The 20,297-nt window shown below is 39.4% G+C and overlaps 1 protein-coding gene across 1 annotated transcript in view; it reads right to left on the bottom strand.

Moving 5' to 3' along the window:
- Positions 1–20,297, bottom strand: part of STX17 (syntaxin 17) — a 40,453-nt gene that overhangs the window by 7,108 nt on the left and 13,048 nt on the right. The window contains exons 4-7 of the mRNA XM_082479910.1: positions 17,599–17,664; positions 5,999–6,218; positions 546–664; positions 412–462 (exon numbers count right to left, since the gene is read on the bottom strand). Coding sequence (XP_082336036.1) covers positions 412–462; positions 546–664; positions 5,999–6,218; positions 17,599–17,664 — 456 coding nt within the window. The remainder of the gene's footprint in view (positions 1–411; positions 463–545; positions 665–5,998; positions 6,219–17,598; positions 17,665–20,297) is intronic.

Genomic DNA, 20,297 nt, shown 5'->3' on the forward strand with positions numbered 1-20,297 from the left:
CCTACGACTTTGGAAAGTATCTAATGTACTGTCTTTGAAACTATAGGTGTATTTCCCACGGGTCCCAGGTAGCAGAGACAGCACCTTTGTGCAGGCATCTCAGCTCACTGTGGGGAAACTGCTCTGCCTCTACTGGCATTTTCCTGAAGTTCCTAACAGTGACTAGGATTTTGTAGTCTTGAATATGGGACTGGATAAATTCAGTTATTCTGAATAAACTGAATAAATAACATGAATAAATTCATGTTATTCTGCTATTCTGTTGCTTTGATCAAGCGATAGTAGCTCAGACTGAGTTCAGATTACGGGCAGAAGTATTGCTCGTCTTTTTTTCCCCCAACTAGGAGTTACCCATTTGCCCTCTTTTTGTACAAGACTCTATCTCAGAGAGAACGCAGAATTAATACTTACGCTGACTAAGAGAGAAAAATCAGTCACCAACTGGCTAAGCTGAATCAAGTCCTACAAATAAAAAACAAATGTTACTTTGCAGTAATTGCTAAAAACAAGAGCATCAGCATGGCAGTACGGGAGTTTCAACATACCTCTTCTAAAGTTTCCCAGGACTCAGCTGCATTTTCTTCCTGAGGTATTTCGGGAAGGCGGGAGTAGATCTGGATTAAACTTTGGGAGCCATCTTTCACTTCTGTGTTATATAAAGTTTCTGAATGAGAAACATGATGCTTATAAATAAATGCACTGGATCAGAATGCATGTGATGTGCAAAGTTTCTCGCTCCAAATGTTTCTCAAGGATAAATCGATATTTAACCTAATTCAAGCCAAGCAACAGCCCTGGAAATGATCATATAGGGAAAATCTTACTCACAGCACTAGACAATTTCTTAAAAGGAAGTTATTGCAAAAGAAATGGACTCTTTTCTATCAGCACCCTTTCACAATCAGTTCTGAGAATGATATTAAATTATACCCCTGAATTCAAGGTCAATTAATTAATTTTATAACAACTGAGCTAAGAAAACTGAGCTTAGGACAAAATCTTTTCAGTTATACATGACATAAAAACTGCACTTCCAAAACTGAAGTTATTCATTTTATGATTGATCATTTATGCTACTGGTTTGATTTTCAGCCATTTGGGACTAAAAGAAGCTGGAGGAAAAAGCTTTGGAAGTAAAAGCAGTGAAACCCAAGTAACATGCTGCCCAGCATCTAGTGCTGGATCCAGCTGGGTAATGGTACTGTGAGGATGACAAACATTTGCAGCTCAGCTGTGTAAAGGAGATATTCTCAAGTATCTTCCTTTCCAAATCACGTGTACTGAATGCAGAAGGCATTAGGACAAAGTATGTTGGAAAAAAATGGCGAACGGGAGACAGGTGGCACAGGGGAGAGCAGACATAACCAACAGACACACACATATCTCTTCCAGTCAAAGAGCACAGTCTTGAGCCGCTATGGGTGTAATGGACACATGCATAATTATGGACGAGTAATTATGTGGTGACCAAGAATAACAGCAAACGAGATTGGCTTGTCATAGCAAGGACTAAGGAATAGCTTGAGAGTATGAAAGGCAAACGGGAGAACATATGTATGTAGCACACTGAAAAGATCACGTTAATTTAGACAACTTCAATTTCTGAAGAAGACAGCTACTTCAGTAGGACACGGATGTTTGCTTCCTTGGCAGGGCAGTACCAAAAGAAAGCTTAATATGGGGAAGACTGATTAGATATGTCTAATAATATTAACGTGTAAATATTGCATTAAAATCTTCTTTACAAACAATGAATGTACCAAGGTACTATAATAATATTATATAACTGTTACTACAACAGATACGAACAATGGAAAACAAATAATCATATTCAATAAAAAGTCAGTAATAGTGCATGCTTACTCATGGAATTAATTTAAGATAAAATAAAAATGATACATTTCCATAATATTTGTCCATTTCTCAACATTTTTATCCCAGTATCTCAAAATACATTAAGGACCTAATCTTCCTACTTGCAGATCAACAGAAGTCTAAACATCAATGAAGCCGATATTCAGCTGTAATTACTAAGTAAGCAGAGTAGCAGAATAACAAGGATGGAGTAACCGATTTGGGGTTCTATTTTGGGCTTGTTTTTCTTTCTAATTATTTCTACCCCTTTTCCTTTAAGAACCCAGACATGGAAGGCACTTCACCTTTTACAATCATCACCTGTTCTTCCAGAACACATTTTTGATCTATAGCATCAGATTAATTAATATTCTTTTCCTCTTTCTGATATAATTAATTGTATATCCAAAAGTGTCCATTTTTTGGATAAACCAATTCTGCTACAGACTCTGACATTTAACTTTGGGTTTTAGTATTTTATTCCATTTCAATCCTTCACAATCTGATTTCAAAATCAAGTTTCTTCTGCCAAGAAAAGCATACTCTTCTCTAATCAGCCACATGCATGCTAAGTTGGTTGAAATTAAAATATTCGTAATCGTAAATAAAAAAAGCTCACTAGGCAAAATTGCCTCTTCACATATTATGTTGCCTATTCTGGTCTGTCGTTAACAATCTATGCTGATCTATTGTAGAAAAGCAAATACTTCTACGTACATGAATGATACTGAAGTTTTTCATGACACACATTCAAGAGAACTTAAAATTGTAAAAAGGTTTACACTGTTTTCATTTTCTAATAACTAAAAGTTAGTGGAAAAAAAAAGTTCCTCAAAAAAATTCTTTACTCGCTTCAAAAAACTAAAGAATAAGAAGGGTAAGAGAAGGTGGTGTGACATTTGGGCTGAAAGTATGAGTAAGAAATTTATATTCACTAGTTCATGTTTTATCAAGTCTAACCAATTTGAATAGAACTGAGAATGGAAGTGTCTCCACCAGTTCACTTACAGCATCTCCACAGAAATGCAGTAATACAAAACACCCCTGCAGATTTTATAGAGCAGCTTCGCACCTCATTACACTCAAGATAAAAATCTAATGCTCCAGAAGATTCAATATGTTGGTTAAAAGATCTTAGTAATTTTAGGTGTGGAGTCTCACCTTTTGTTAATATTTGTTCAAAATGCAATTAAATTCCATTTCTATTGGACATGAGCCAAGGATGGTGAAGGGGGGAAGGAACCACATCATTTCATTGACATGCCTTCTAAACGATTTGAATTTGTAAACTCCTTCCTTCTCTACCAGATGGGAAGCAACATGCTACAAAGAATGGGCACGCTGAAGTTCCTTTGATTAAGATCAGCAGCCAAGATTTGCTTTCAGGACTGCAGCCTCTAAGCACAAAAGAACAGGCGATATATTGCATCTGTGTTAGCAATTCAACAGAGCTGCGCTCACTGTCAGGCAAACTTGGGGAAAAAAAAAAGTCCATTTAATTGTATTTAGTTGTCTGCCTGTCTGTATGTTTCACTTTACATGGGGTGAATTATTGCCTGTATTCCGGAGCGGACTTGCAGGAGCGTGTCATTCCAGTAACATTTTTCTGGTCTTCTCATCCCAATCTTTCTGATCAATTTCTTGTCTTTCTAAAGTGCAGTTATGCTCAATGTCCTCCCTACTTTCAAGGTATTTCACATTAAAAAAGCAGTGCTGTTCTTTGAAATTAAACTCTAGTTCCCATTTACCACCTATGTAACTGTTAGACAAAGCAATAAGCCAAGACAAGGCCTTTCCAAGGAAACGCCAGGATGTGTCGAGGACAACTGCAGAAAGTTACCAAAAGAAGAGATATTTTAAATTTAATTCTGATCGTAACAGAGAAGAGTTCACAAAGACCCTGAAAGTAACGGTTAATATGGATAGAGGGGATTACTGAATACCAGAGTTCACTATTCTAAAACTCAAGAGTAAAAGACTAAAGACAATGAGCTCCCCCCAAAAGAGGTATTAACACATCTGGCAAACTGATTAATAGAAACTATGGGGAAGAAGTTCCTAAAGGATAAAGGATTGCAGAAGAGCTGGCAAACACTAATAAAATAGGCTACACTGAAGATGACAGCAAATTGTCCTGATGCAGAGGAAAATGTTTGTGGATTCAGCAGGAGCTCTTCAATGCCCTGGATATCGAGAATTTGACACACAATTAGAATGAGTACAAGGAATAATACAAGCATGGTAAGTTAAGATCATAGAGACTAGGACACAAATAAATCGCGACTATCAGGGGGCATAAATGGTAGCAAGAAAGCATCTATGAATGCTTTTCAAGTTAGAAGACGACAAAGGAAGTGTAAGTACATTGCCAGGAAAAGAAAGAAAATAACAGATGACCCAGAGAAAGACTAAGGCAGTCTTTAAACAAACAGGTAGCTGTAATCAGGTAACTGATGCAATTAATTTAAACAAGAAAGAAAAAAAAAAAAAGGATAGGCGGAAACATAAAGAGAACAAGTTAAAAATATTTAGATGAGCTAACTCTATTCAAATCCTGAGGGTTTGACGAAATTCACTCTTGAGCATTTAAGAAAGAGCCTCTGAACAGTCAAGCATATTTCTGAGAACTTGAGTAAGGGGGTCCCAGAGGACTGCAGAACAGATTCAGTTATTATCTTCTTTTTTTGGAGGGAAAGGAGAATGCAGCAAATAGCCAGACTTTGAAACCCACAAAGATATTAGGACAAACTACTGAACAATCAACTACAAGATGCTGAAGGTGTTTAAAAAGTCAAGATATATACGTCATATATATATATAAAATATATATATTTTATTGGCCTAGTGAGAAGACAGAAATTCTTTACTGTGAGGGTGGTGAGAGACTGGAACAGGTTGCCCACAGAAGCTGTGGATACCCCATCCCTGGAGGTGTCCAAGGCCAGGCTGGATGGGGCTTTGAGCAACCAGGTGTAGGGAAAGATGTCCCGACCCATGGCAGAGGGATTGGACTAGATGATCTTCAAAGGTCCTTTCCAACCTAAACCATTCCATGGTTGTATATTTGATATACCTTGACATTCATAACAGTGATACCACTGCACATGACATTCTCAAAAGGAAGCCCAATCTTCCAAATACACTTTTCTTTTCTTCCTGTTTGACCATTAGACTCGCTAGCTTTTGTTAATCAAACTTAAAAGAGTTCTCGTAGCTCTCTATATAGCAACAAGAAGGTTCACGAAATCATATTTGATGGCAGGTTCTTCCACAAGGCCATTGACTGAGAATACTCTTTCAATTTTAAAGACACATGAAATTTCCAAACAATTTTAAACAATACTGCTACTGCAGCAATCAAACTAATTACTATTATGAGGAAAGATTTAATCCTGATGTAACCAACTTTCTCACAGATCGTTAGCAGAGAACACTAGCTGGTGCCAGAGCATAAGGGCTTCCCCTGAAGACAGAATGGTAGAACAAGGAATTAAAAACATTTTGTAGAGAAAAGAGGGAAAACCAGCAAACATGTCTCACTTGTAGCATGTTATAGTGTGTTTTCAAAATCTTTTATTTAAATGGATTTATACTGTTTCCTGCTCTCTTATCAGTTACCAAGATAAAATGCTACAGGAAGAGATGGTCTCCTGTATATAGAAATTTGCTCCTCTTTTCCAGGTATTTCAGCAGTGGCGTATTATACAATCTGTCATATAAAAATTGTTTTCTTCTTGATGTTGCAAGCACTAATTCAATGAAAATGGCCTAAATGGTCACTCGCGCACAATCAAGCGATTTGCAGGGCTGGGGGAAAGAAGTCAAGTTACTGTGAAACATGAATGTAAGTGTTCAGCTTCGTAAGAATAGTCTTCTATTTCAAGATCCAAGGCTACAGGATCTTTTTCATGGAAGGCCACAACTATCTCATTTCTTAAGATACTTTAATTACAGCATTCCCCACTTATCAAAACTCAGTCACAGGTCATGAAAAAAGTGTGATGTAGGGAAAGAAAATCCACTTCTTGATTAACAATTATTCTTCAGCTGTCATCTCATTTGTTCACTTGTTACTCCAGTTAGAAAATGCGGACTGAATACAACAATATAGATATGAGAAATACAGAAATGAAAATTCTACTACCTCCTCCTACAGTTGCAGATCTGGTTAAAGAGGCATCCTCCTGTCCTTCGAGTTGCTTTTTAAGTTCTTCTGCAGATTCACAGTGGAGCTGCAGGAAGTCTTTTATGGCAAATGAAGCTTCCTCTTTAACTGGATTTATCATTCTCTGCAGAACAGGGATGTCTTCCTGTCGGACTCGCAAACAGAGTTTCTCCATCTCTCTCATATTGGCTCGCAGTTGCTATAACAGTTTTAAGAGTTATTTTGTAGCTTACTATGTAAGAGCACCAGACACCTTTTGTGTTTTCTCAAACAGCAACTATCATCTTGATTACCTTTATATAATCATTAAAAGTGCCGTTTCTAAGTTTTAATAAACTATGACCAAAAAAAACCCTCAAAAGTCCCATCTTTCAAGCAATTCCCTGTGTTCCACATCACCTCTCCTCTACATCCATTTTCATTTCCAGACTGCATTGTTTGACTGCTGCTGGTTTGCCTGTCAAAGGTGCCCACAACTGCTGTAAAAGCCCATGCCTCCCATAACATGGTGGACCCTTCCTTCGAACCCATCCCGGGTCTCCCAGACTCTGTTATTTTGTGACCTGGTGCTATTCCCTGGTCTTTTTGTACCGCCCATAAAAAACACAGCGCTCTACAGAGAAGCGGCTTGTCCTCACTTGAGATAGCTCAACCTAGAGATGGTCCCTTCTGAGTACATGACCAACCTCCTGCTCTTCCTGAACTGGACTGAGGACAGCCCCGAGGAGAAGGACTCGGGGGTGTTGGTTGATGAGAAGCCCAACATGAGCTGGCAATGTGCGCTCACAGCCCAGAAGGCCACCCATATCCTGGGCCGCATCAAAGAAGCGTGGCCAGCAGGTCGAGGGATGCAATTCTGCCCCTCTACTCTACTTTCGTAAGACCCCACCTGGAATATCGCATCCAGCTCTGGAGCCCTCAGCACAGGAAAGACGGACCTGTTGGAGGGGGTCCAGAGGAGGGCCACGAAGATGACCAGAGGGCTGGAGCACCTCTCCTATGAAGAGAGGCTGAGAGAGTTGGGGTTGTTTAGCCTGGAGAAGAGAAGGCTCTGAGGAGACCTTATAGCAGCTTTCCAGTATCTGAAGGGGGCCTACAAGAAAGCTGGAGAGGGACTTTTTACAAGGGCATGTCGTGATAGGACAAGGCTTAATGGCTTCAAACTGGAAGAGGGCAGGTTCAGACTGAACATTAGGAAGAAGTTTTTCACTTTGAGGGTGGTAAGGCACTGGAACAGGTTGCCCAGAGAGGTTGTTGAGGCCCCATCCCTGGAGGTGTTCAAGGCCAGGTTGGACGGGGCTTTGAGCAACCTGGTCTAGTGGGAGGTGTTCCTGCCCATGGAAGGGGGGTTGGAACTTGATGATCTTTAAGGTCCCTTCCAACTTAAACCATTCTATGGTTCTGTGATTCTGTGATTCCTAAAGCGGATGACAGGCCTGTAGCTGACAGCCATACTGAGCAACACAGCAATTTAGTCACCTCAACCAGAGCTCAAAGCTGTCCACAGAGGAAGGCACTGGTACTACCAAGTGCATCTTACTTGGTGGTGTCCCTACCTCACAACCAGCTTTCTAAGTCTGTTGTATTTTTAATATTTGCTTGTGTGGCCACTCCCCTATCTATAAAAAAAAAAAAAAAATGGGGGTGGCAGCTCCCAAAACAGCAGTCCCTCAACAGTGCACTGAGGCATCACTGGGATTGCTGTGTTGGGAGCAGAGTCTGTTTGGACATGGCCTACTTTCTATAGGGGAAATTAAGCTATCTGCCCCAGGAGAATAAGAACCAAAGGTCAAGGAAGAGATGGTACCTATTATCTTCTCTGGTGAACTAATTTATCCGTAGTATCAGCCAACCACAAAACAAGGGATAAATAGTTTTGAAGCCAACCCTAACAATATTTTTATTTTCCTGCTGTCAGTGTTATACTTTATCTACTTCTCCAAGTAAAGAAATCAGTTTGATTTATTTTGGGTTTCAATTAAAGTATTTATCTAATTAATTCACTATGTAATTACTGAAGGTATTTTGGTGTCTGTGATCAATTTAGGCCTTTGCCAAAATATTTGCACAAGTTGCAACAAGTTAAAATAATATCCAAACAAAATAAGTGATTGCTTCTCAAAATTTGCCCCTTTTTTTTTTTTTTTCTAAGTGACTGTGGTGATTATGGCACTTCAGGATACAATCATTCGCAACCCCCAACTACCCCAAAACTATCATTTTCATTTTGTAAAGACAACTACAGGGAAAAACGAGAGGGATTACTTTTCTTTTTTATTTTGCAATATTTATATTTTTTTCAGAGGAAGGACAAATATCTTTATTTGATTGGAATATAAAATATAATAAAATACAGAAATATTTATTTAGTTATGAGAGTTTTGAGAAGATATAAACTATTCACAACTAGCAAGAAGAATCTGTGTGCAGGCATCTCCTATGAGATAAATTTCTGTCTACAGCAAAAATAGAGGGTTTTTTTGTTGCCTAGACTTTTAAAATCTAAAAATGCACACAACTTTTATTTTTCTACAAATGAAAAGAAGAAATTTATAAGTCAAATTATACCACTCATTGTTTCAGGACACAGTTTTAACCTAGTTATTAAAAAATAAGGCTGTAATAAAAACAATATTAATTGCATTACATTATAAGATGATATAATAAATTATATTATTTATTGCACTATTTACCAATTGTTTTGAGTATTATTCTTACAGCAGCAGAAGAGAGTGGATTAACACCAGTGAGTGATTAGAAAAAGAAAGGTTTTCTTCAGTAATACAAACCAGGTACAAGTAAAGCCTTAGAAAGGTAATATTGCTTGCCTGGAAAAGCAGGAACTAGATGGAACTTATTTTATTTATACATACTAGTAGAATTATTTTTTTTTTATAATGTATGAAAGAAATAGTAGAAATATAATTAGAGAAGACGGGAATAAATTCAACAACAAATTGAAGTAACACTGCACGAGCCACATTAAGCAACCAAGGAAAGAACTATTGATTCGTAAAAATCATTTGTCAAATTACTAAGACTATGTTCTATTGTATGCTTAAATTAAGAGTAGTATTTGACAATTCAGGCTGCATGATTTAAGGCTTACCCCAGGTAAAAAACACTGACTAGCAATTAAAAAGGAGAGATATAAAAAATAACTTTGTAAGATGTTGAGTTGAGTTAGAAACACGGTACCCAATAATTTTCATCGTACATTTCCCATCTGAATCTACCTTGTTCTTACTGTTATCTTTCTCCCATAGTCTGCCCGTAAGTACTTGAAAAAGGGAGAATTTCACCAGTGTCATAGTCCACCGCGTGCCAAAATTCTCGGTTTATAAAATCTTGGAATTTCATTTAAAAGGCAAAATGGGACTATCTAGGCACAACATTTAGTTATCTATTTTGTGAGAATTGTATGCAGGGGACTGAGTGAAGTCCATCCTGCTGTTTTGTTTCAGGAAACAAAATTATTACTATCCTATCTTTGGCCATAAAGGAGACAAAAAACGATACATCAAACAAAAACGTTGTGACACAGTGACAATAGTGAGTTTGGGATAAGCCAATAAGGCCTCCAACGCGGCTTCATTAAAAAAAAAAAAAAAAAAAAAAAAAAAAAAAAGGAAAATTTCCCACTTGAAACTGCGTTCAAATGTAACTCTGCTAGGGATTTGCATCACTGGAGCTGCAGCTGGGGCAAATTTCCAGTATAGCCAATGCATGGGTATAATGAATACAGTTACTGGGCAGTGACCAACACAACCACCAACTCACGGCTGGAGTTTTCAAAAATCCTCAACAGGAGCTTCAAGAGAAACGAACTACCCACCCCAAGGAACGGCTAAATTAGATCCTCACTTTCACTATTCATCATTACCTCGCTGATCAAAGAGAAATATTTGTGAGAAAGACGATGAAGGAATCAAATGATGGCGTTTGCCTATTTGGTGAAATTTAATTTTATTACCTCTTCCTTCATGGTTTTGGAGAGGACTCTTGTTCCATTTATTGTCAATTAAACAGAAGCTAAACAGATTCAGCGTAGCAAGAAAGCTAAGCCCCACTGCGAGAAAACACATCTTAGGAGCTCACCGGGGTGTGACATGATAAAAGTTATGGATATGCAAATGACTGTGACTTCTTTTCATAACCATTTTAATGGGACAGAGTTTAATTTCTGGGTAGAGCATAAAAGTATATCACCCTCTTCCCAACTGTTTCCACTTTTAAACCCAAGCTTACTCAGCGAGGAAGGTAATACAAAATCCTGTTTTCGTTTATGGGAACTCCTGAGTTTTGAGCCCACCAAATTTAGCCCAAAAGACACAGAATTTTTCTTTATGATATTTGCAATTTTGGTTTGTTAGCTTCCAAAACCAAATAACAGCCTATCTCACAAAAACTGCAGGAAAATAAAGCTGGCGAAAACCTTGGGAAGCCATCCCTTCAAAGCATGATCTGCTTGTCCCTATTTTATTTCTGACAATTGTTTATCTAATCAGGTTTTAAAAGGACTTCCTTATGAAGAGCTACATGATATTATTTTGCAAGAATTCCTTGATATTATTTTGCAAGAATTCATTGTCCCAATTGCTACAGCATTTTACTCATGTCTAACAGAAATCTCTCTCGCCTCAGTTCAAACCAGGTACTTCTAATCCTCTCTGTTCAAAACAGAGAACGGCAAGCCCTGTCCTCTCTGCAACCATCTATTCCATGTTCACAGACAGCACGCCACTATCTGGCATTCTTTGGGCAAAATAGCGAATTTGTCAGTCTTTCCAAATAAGTCTCGTTTTCCCAATTTCTGACCATTTTCATCACTCTCCCTGAATACTCCCTGATCAGTCCATACCTGCCTTAAAAGCGTGGTGCCCAAACTGGACTAACTATTCTACCTGGGTATTTATTTTCCAGAGCAGTAATTTTTCTTCACTAATTTTCAAAGTAATGTAATGATCAAAAACAGATGCCATATTTCCATAGGCTTACTGTGGGCTGCCTTAAAATATCAACATCACTTCACACTCAAATACATAACACTCGTGAACATCAACCACCAATGCTATACCAGCAACACCTGTCTCTTGCATGCAACAAACTTCATTACTACTGAGAAAAAGTTAACGGATGACAACCAAGAAGGAAATAATGGAAACCCTATTCAACTGCAGGCAAACGCACACAGCGACCTGCAGTACCGTGCCACAGCAGAGCTTGGGCTGTGCTGCCGCAGCATGCTGTTGATTAAGGACACGTAACACCACAAGGAAAAGAGGTAGGAACAAAGAGCGTAAGGACAGCTTCACTGCTGACCCAACATGAGGCTCCCAGGGCACCAGGGTAAACAACAGGTCTGCACAGATACATCTTGTACAAACATCAAAGGGCTGAGAGGTTGGACGGGGCTTGAGCGACCTGATCTAGTTGAAGATGTCCCTGCTCATTGCATTAGATGACTTTTAAAGGTCCCTTCCAACCCAAACAATTCTATGATTCCATGACCAACACCTTTGAAAAGGCAGAAAGGATTTGAGCTGTAGGATGATTTCCCTGTAACACCTGATATCTCTACCAGTTATGGAAATATCTGAAGTTCTACCTAAGGCCCCCAGCAACAGCTACCAGAAAAACACAGTGTAAGTAACTGCTTCAGCGATGCGCCACTGCCAAAGCTGATACCACCAGAGCACTCGGAAACTCCAGCACTTTACTTAACTCTATCCCCAGCCGCCTATGCTGCTCCTAACACTACCAGCTAACTGAATGATGGTGGTCACGCCATTATCACACTCAATCTCTACCAACATCATTCTCTTTTTCTTCCTCTTCTTGGTTGTATTATCAGTAAATGTAAAGTCACATGCATTTTGCAATAGTTCAAACTATGCTGAAATAGTACATGGATGACACAGGATCTGTCATGTCCAACAAATCAGACCCTTTTTTTCTTTATCTCGTCTTTTGTGCATTAATCACTGTCAACTTGGCGTACAAGTATCTAAAGGGTGGGTTGAAGGAGGATGGAGCCAGGCTCTTTTCAATGGTTCCAAGTGACAGGACGAGGGGCAATGGGCACAAGTTAGAACATAGGAAGTTCCGTTCAAATACATGGAAACACTTTTTTACGGTGAGGGTGACAGAGCACTGGCACAGGCTGCCCAGGGAGGTTGTGGAGTCCCCTTCCCTGGAGATTTTCAAGACCCGCCTGGATGCAGTCCTGAGTAATGTGCTCTGGGCAATCCTGCTTTAGCAGGGGAGTTGGGCTAGATGATCTCTAGAGGTCCCTTCCAACTCTGAAAATTCTGTGATTCTGTAACTCTCCCTCCATTCTGCATGTTGCTGTTTTAAATTAAGAAGTAAATAGCACTTCCAAACAAACCCACCAATTTAAACCCTCTCAAACATAAATATGTTTTTTATGAAAGCACTGCAGTAGCTTAGCTGTACAAATGTAATGTTGCCTTCACCTATTTTCTCTGGACTTTGTTTAAAGCAATGTAATAAAGGATATATGTTGCAAACTTCTTGGCATAGGTCAAAGAAACTCTGAGTTTAAGGATACATTTACCCTACAGATGGCCCCAGGCTGCAACAGGAAGCTGATTTTACATGACCCTTCATTGATACTATAAAGTTTCCTGTGGCAATAAAGACACTCATCTACCCTGTTTCTTACGCTCTCCCAGTATTATTTGCGTAGTATTCCAGAAAGAGATTTAATTTGAAGACTGCATAATTTTAAGGATGGTACAGAAGACATGAGCCATACAACTAAGCTTTAAATATTTAAGCAAGAGATCACTGAAAACAATCTTTTACTTGTAAACCATTTGCAGTTGAAACCATAAAAGTGAAAAAGAAAAAAAAAAAAAAAATTAACATTTTCATAGAATCATAGAATTGCTAAGGTTGGAAGGGACCTTTAAGATCATCAAGTCCAACCATTAACCTACCCTGATAAAAACCACTTCTAAACCATGTCCCTAAGTACCACATCTACCCTTTTTTTAAACACCTCCAGGGATGGTGAATCCACCACCTCCCTGGACAGCCTATTCCAATGTTTAATAACCCTTTCAGTGAAAAAGTGTTTCCTAATATTCAATCTAAACCTCCCCTGACATACCTTAAACCCATTTCCTCTCGTCCTATCACTTGTCACCAGGAAGAAGAGGCCAGCCCCCACCTCTCTACAACCTCCTTTCAGGTAGTTGTAGAGAGTGATAAGGTCTCCCCTCAGCCTCCTCTTCTCCAGGCTAAACAACCCCAGTTCCCTCAGTTGTTCCTCATAAGGCTTGTCCTCCAGACCCCTCACCAGCTTTGCAGCCCTTCTCTGGACACACTCCAACACCTCAATGTCCTTCTTGTAGTGAGGGGCCCAAAACTGAACGTAGCACTCGAGGTGGGGCCAGTGCCGAGTACAGGGGGATGATCGCTTCCCTAGTCCTGCTCACCACACCATTCCTGATACAGGCCAGGATGCTGTTGGCCGCCTTGGCCACCTGGGCACACTGCTGGCTTATATTCAACCAGCTGTCCACCAACACCCCCAGGTCCTTTTCCGCCGGGCAGCTTTCAAGCCCAGTCCTGTAGTGCTGCATGGGGTTGTTGTGACCCAAGTGCAGGACCTGGCACTTGGCCTTGTTGAACATCATTCCATTGGCCTTGGCCCATCGGTCCAGTCTGTCCAGATCCCTCTGCAGAGCCATCCTACCCTCAAGCAGATCAACATGTCCGCCTAGTTTAGTGTCATCTGCGAACTTACTGAGGGTGCATTCGATCCCCTCATCCAAGTCATTGATAAAGATATTAAAGAGAACCGGCCCCAGCACCGAGCCCTGGGGGACACCACTTGTGACCAGACACCAACTGGATTTAACTCCATTCACCACCACTCTCTGGGCACGGCCATCCAGCCAGTTTTTTACCCAGCGAAGAGCACACCTGTCCAGGCCATAAGCAGCCAGTTTCTCCAGGAGAATGCTGTGGGAAACGGTGTCAAAAGCTTTTCAAAAATCCAGGTAGATAACATCCACAGCTTTTCCCTCATCCACTAAGCAGGTCACCTTATCATAGAAGGAGATCAGGTTTGTCAGGCATGACCTGCCTTTCACAAACCCATGCTAACTGGGCCTGATCACCCTATTCTCCTGCATGTGCCATGTAATGGCACTGAGGATGATCTGCTCCATGACCTTCCCAGGCACTGATGTCAGACTGACTGGCCTGTAGTTCCCTGGATCCTCCTTCCAGCCCTTCTTGTGAATGGGCATCACATTTGCCAACCTCCAGTCAGCTGGGACCTCCCCAGTTATCCAGGACTACTCATAAATGATGCAAAGTGGTCTGGTGAGCACTTCCGCCAGCTCCTTCAGTACCCTTGGGTGGATCCCGTCTGGCCCCATAGATCAGTGCACCTCCAGGTGCTGAAGCAGGTCCCTCACCATTTCCCTTTAGATTACAGGGGCTTCATTCTGCTCCCCATCCTTGTCTTCTAGCTCAGGGGCCTGGGTACTTGGGGAACAACTGGTCCTACTGCTGAAGACGGAGGCAAAGGCGGCATTAAGTACCAGAGCCTTTTCCTCATCCTTGGTCACTATGTTACCAGCCCCATCTACTAGAGGACAGAGATCATCCTTAGTTCTCTTTTTATTGCTAATATATTTATAGAAACTTTTTTTGTTGTCCTTGACAACAGAAGCCAGGTTTAGTTCTAACTGGGCTTTGGCCTTCCTGATTTTTTCCCTACATAGCTTTACTACCTCTTTGTAGTCCTCTTGAGTGGCCTGCCCTTCCTTGCAAAGGCCATAAATCCTCTTTTTTTCCTTAAGTCGCAACACTAGCTCCCTGTTTAGCCAGGCCAGTCTTTTTCCCCAATGGCTTGTCCGGGGACAGCCTGCTCCTGCGCCTTTAAGACTTCCTTCTTGAAAAACATCCAGGCTTCCTGGGCTCCTTTGCCCTGGAGGACTGCCTCCCAGGGGACTTTGTCAACCAGGCTTTCCAAGTAGCTTTCCCAGTTAGAGCAACAAAGTGGAGAAACAACATCTGCCTGGGTATGCCTGGCAGAACAGTCTCCTTTTGTGGGGTGAATATAGACTAAAGTTAGATCATTCATCAACAGTATTTTTCCTTTGTTTTGTTTAATGCCTTATATCCTCTCTAGTAACTGCAGCACTTTTCTACCTCTTGCTATGACTATGATCAAGGCAGCCCTTAGGTGTTACAACAAAGTCAATTTCATTGAAATGAACTTAAATTTTGCAATAATTAACATTATATAGCACAGCCAGCATATATGTGGGCAAAGCCTAGCAAAACTGTGTATTCATTCAGGCCTAACATCTGAAGAAGTCCATGGACCGTCCCTAAAAATGCCAATCTAATGTTAAAGAGTACCGTTGTGAAAACATACACAGTATACAAGAGCTATGTTCTCAGTATTTTTGAAAGGGTGTCATCATGCCCTATACACAGATTTCCCCGGTTTCTTCACTCTCCTTCTTAGAAATTTTTAATGTGGCATCCAGTCACCAGAAAGAACAGGTATACATTTATGCTCATCTATACTTCCATTATAATTTTGACCATCATCAAAAGTACAACAGAAGTAATTATTCTGAGTAAACTGAAAACTCAGAAAAATGGCTAATTATGTGCACATGGATTAAATGTAGAGTGGCTGTGCATATATTTGTCTAAAACCTGTGGCGGATGCCTTGGGTCAATATTGACTTAGGGATTCCTAATGTATTTTTACAACATCTAATTTTGAGAGCAAAGTGTGTGCTGCAGAGAACATTTGGTATCACAATAATTAATCTGATTTCTTTGCAAACAAACAGATCACAAGTCCATTGGTAAACATTTAAACAGCTTACAGCAAACACATTCTACATGTCATATAATTTATTATCAAGTACTCCAGACTCCTAACTATTTAATTAAAACAAAGAGCTAGTCTACTCTTCTTGCCTGGACCCAGATACTTGTTCTGCTCTCTGGGTATCAGAATGTGAGCCACTTTACTGCATAACTTGCATCCAGATCTAAAAGCAATAAGCATTAAATAAAACATAAGAAAATTTATTTTAGCTGAAAGTGAAAATGGCAAGCTTTAGGTTCAAGACAAACATAAATGTTTCTAGGAGATAAATATGAGGTTTTATTACTAAAGCACTTAATGTATTTAAAAACATCATCTTCAACATGATTACTTTCTCTCTAATTATTGATAGATTTTGTCTTGCTAAACAAATTATACTGATAATTAAGAGCTGCAAGAGAAGCCTCTCCTACCCCTCAGATGTGAAAAAGAGATTAGAGCAGACACGAGCAAACATGCTTACTACCTGTTAGAATGCCATTGTTTTACCAGGACTTACACCTTTAGAAGACTCTTTCGATATTAAGAATAAACTTACTTTATATGCAAATTTCAAAAATGCTTGATGAAAAATCAAAATAAACATTAAAACCTCTAAACAACAGGAAAATCAAGGGGATTTCATATACAGCTGCTTATAATCTAGACTAGAAAAGCTCATTAACACCTTCCATTCCTCAAAAAACATCAAAATTCTAGCTCTGCCTACTGTCTAATACTGTTGTTCAAATAGGATTAGAATTCTTCCTGAGCTTTTTTCATTTTTAGTCTGGTCTAATTCCCACAGCAGTCAGTAAAACATTGCAACAAACACCGGAATTTACAGTATTAGAATTATAAAACATAGTGGTTTAGGACCGTGCTACCCCTTGCTGGTAAAGCATGCTCATCTAGAGGCAGCGTAGGTCTCAAAAGGTTTGTTCTAGTAACAAGCCGTGCCCCTTCTTTGAACAACATCTACGAAACCAAAATAAGACGCCTCTCCTGCTGGCAAAGATAGTCCATCCCCAGTTTTGCCAGTACAGCATGCTAAAACCACTACCTGCTATATCTGCATCAGCAAACTATGCAGTTCAGATCTGGTCTATGTGTTTTTCCGTACTGATAACATTATTTGGCTGTGTGCTATTTAGCAGTGTAAAGGCTGATGTTTAGCATTAGCTTTTGCATCATTTTCATCAAGACATGCATTTTTTTAGGAACAGAAGTGAGATTCCCTGTATGCTGAGTTACAGGTGACTATGCACGAAGTCACTGAGATGATGCCATGCTGACAAATGCATCTGGTATTTCCTCCTTTGATGATATTATGCATCCAACAAGAGATCTGTACACCAAACTAGTAGTCCGGATGTTCTGTGTTTGGTCTGAAACCATGCTTTAAAATTAACAGTATCCTTATTGCAACTCCTGTCTTCTAATTTAGTAATGTAAGAGGACAGTTTGCAAAAGACCAGAGTCTCCAAACTTTTGTTTGTTCAAGAATTCTGAAACATTTCTGACTGTAATATGCCTTACAGGAAACAATTAGGAAATCCCTACCTTTTAAAAAAAGTAAAGCATTACCATGTACTTGTCAAATCCATCTGTCAAATATACATGTCCCATGAAGATCCATCCCTGAGGTAACCAGTATTATGTATGTAATTTAATTCCATTAATATCACAGTCATTTTAATATCCTTACCTGAACTGTTCGTCCTGCATTAATGTGCTCTTCATGCAATCTGTCCCAGAGCCTGCATCTTTGATACTAAAATAAAGGAGAAATAATCCATATAATTGCTATTTTTACCAACGTGCTATGCAGAAAAAAGGAACCTTCTGTAAATAATCACTTTTATTTTCTAAAATTGACAGTAAAGGAGCTGAGTCATAGGTATTTCCACTGCAAAATTAGAGAGGTAAACAGCAATGTATTTTGTGAATAATTTTTTACAATGTATTTTACTGAACTGCAGATAACCAGGGTTTCAGCATAAGTTTTTAACAACAAAGAAGCATCCTGATATTGCTGTGGCATAACAACTCAGTGGCCAAAGGGCAGAAGGAAGAAAAAGGAATGGAATAGGGGATAAGCACTACCGGTCATATAGAACAAAAAGGTATCTGATGATACTTACAAAGAAGAGAATTGCATTCATTACACGACACTACTATCCACATTTACACTTACCATTTCTATATAGTTACAAACACAGCTGCGAGAACCATCAGGGCAGATGTGGCACCTGCATAAGGCTCCACTAACTTCAGTGGGAAACTGTCCATACAGTGCTTTCCATGGGACAGAGACCAGAGTAATTATTCCATCAGCAGAGAGCAAGTTTTGCAAAAGAACTGCATATCATCACATATAAACCCTTTCATCATGAAAATACATCACTCCCTGCTATTGCCAGTTGACCTAAATAATATAAAGACATCGTCATGAAAAAGAGTAGTAAAATAACATAAGTAGAAGCTGTGATTCCTGGGACACGGGCTGAAATCATCAGAGAATACATTTAAAATACTAGACAATATTAAAACATTCTTTTTAATTGTTTAAGTAACAAGACAAAATACTTAGCATGATTTCTGAGGCATTTTTATTTAAAGTTCAATTCCTGCATTTCTTAATAGGCTTTGTTACCAATAAAAAAAAAAAATCTGTCTACAGCCTACATCTTTCCTTCATTCTTTTCATAATTTTAGAGGCCACAGCAATAAGGATCACAAGTTACTCAGCTTCCTAAAATACAACAAAAAATCTGAAGTTACTTCTTATTTTCAGAGAAAAAAGTTCTTTCATGTTAGGATTATGTAGTGCTATGGAAGAAAAGCAGTTGAGTGTTCAATTAAGTCAGATTAAAGTGATTTTTCTGGGAAACTAGCAACTTCTGCATAAATTATTATGCCATTAAAATTACTGCCATTGTTCTTTAAAATAAAATGGATCAAAAAAAATAATCTGTATCAACAGTAGATCCTCCAATTCAGTCATCCTTGAAAGAGTACTGAAACGGGTATTTTTGAGGGTGGAACAGCAGGGGCCTGGGGAAAAATGACCTTTTTAATTTCAACTGACTGTAATATATTGTCCACATACCAAACAATAAAAAAAACCCAACCTGTTTTCCAGCTTAGACCAACAAGAAGAATTCCTCAGGAAACCTTTATTGCTCTTTAAAATTTCCATTAGAAATGCCCAGCACATTTATCTGCTTTAAATATTTAGAAGTTTTGTTACTTTGCTTCAAAATTCCTAGTATGCTAGTGATGACTTCAAAGAATCCAATGACTTAATACACCCAGAGCAATGCCATTCATGTGGTCAGAGAATTCTTCCTTGTTGCCTTCTCTTTTCCATCCAACAAAAAGTAGGCGATACTCCTGGGCAATGTTCACTCTGGGAGACTCATGGATAGCAGACCTTGAGAAGAGGTGGTACTGATGTTATTTATCATTAACAAATACAAGTAAAACAGAGAGGTCCATGAAGTAAAACCACTTATGGAATCCTAACCCGTTAGAGCAGTTCCAGAGGAGGGCCACAAAAATGGTCAGAGGGTTGGAACACCCCTCCTATGAGGACAGGCTGAGAGAGTTGGGATTGTTTAGCCTGGAGAAGAGAAGGCTCTGGGGAGACCTAATTGCAGCCTTTCAAGTTATAAAGAGGGCTTAGAAGAAAGACAGAGACTTTTTACTAAGGCCTGTAGTGACAGGACAAGGGACAATGCTTTAAACTGAATGAAGGTAAGTTTAGATTGGACATAAGAAGAAACTTTTACGATGAGGGTGGTGAGAGACTGGAATAGGCTGTCCAGAGAAGCTGTGGATGCCCCATCCCTGGAAGTGTTCAAGGCCAGGTTGGACAGAGTTTTGAGCAACCTGGTCTAGTGAAAGATGTCCCCGCCCATGACAGTGGGGCTGGTCTATATGGTCTTTAAAGTTCCCTTCCAATCCAAACCACTCTATGGTTCCATGATTCTGTGATATTTAATCATAATTGTGCTATAGCCAAATAGTTTGTCCTCTACATCAGAAATACAAAGCATAAGGTTACTCTTAGACACTCAAGCTCTTTTCCTCTTTGTCCCATTCTCTTTTGAGAACTCTCTTTAGAAAGAAACCTTCATGCTTATGCTTTGGATCCCTTCCATTTCTCCTTGAAAGTATTCAGTGGACATGGAGAAAACTCAAAGCTTTTCATAATATTCCCCACATTAATTTTGTAGCAGGTAATACTCACCAGTATTTCTAAAAGCTTTACAATAACTGTATTAAACAAATGTATACATTCTGATGAAGACTGCAGTAAGCCTCAGATATCTTCATTTCTCATTTTGTGTCACCTTTATGGATCTTTCCACCACAACAATGTTTGTCAGTGAAAGGTGGAAA

Source organism: Vanellus vanellus (genome assembly GCF_965231255.1).
Source record: "Vanellus vanellus genome assembly, chromosome: 2".
Lineage (NCBI taxonomy): Eukaryota > Metazoa > Chordata > Aves > Charadriiformes > Charadriidae > Vanellus > Vanellus vanellus.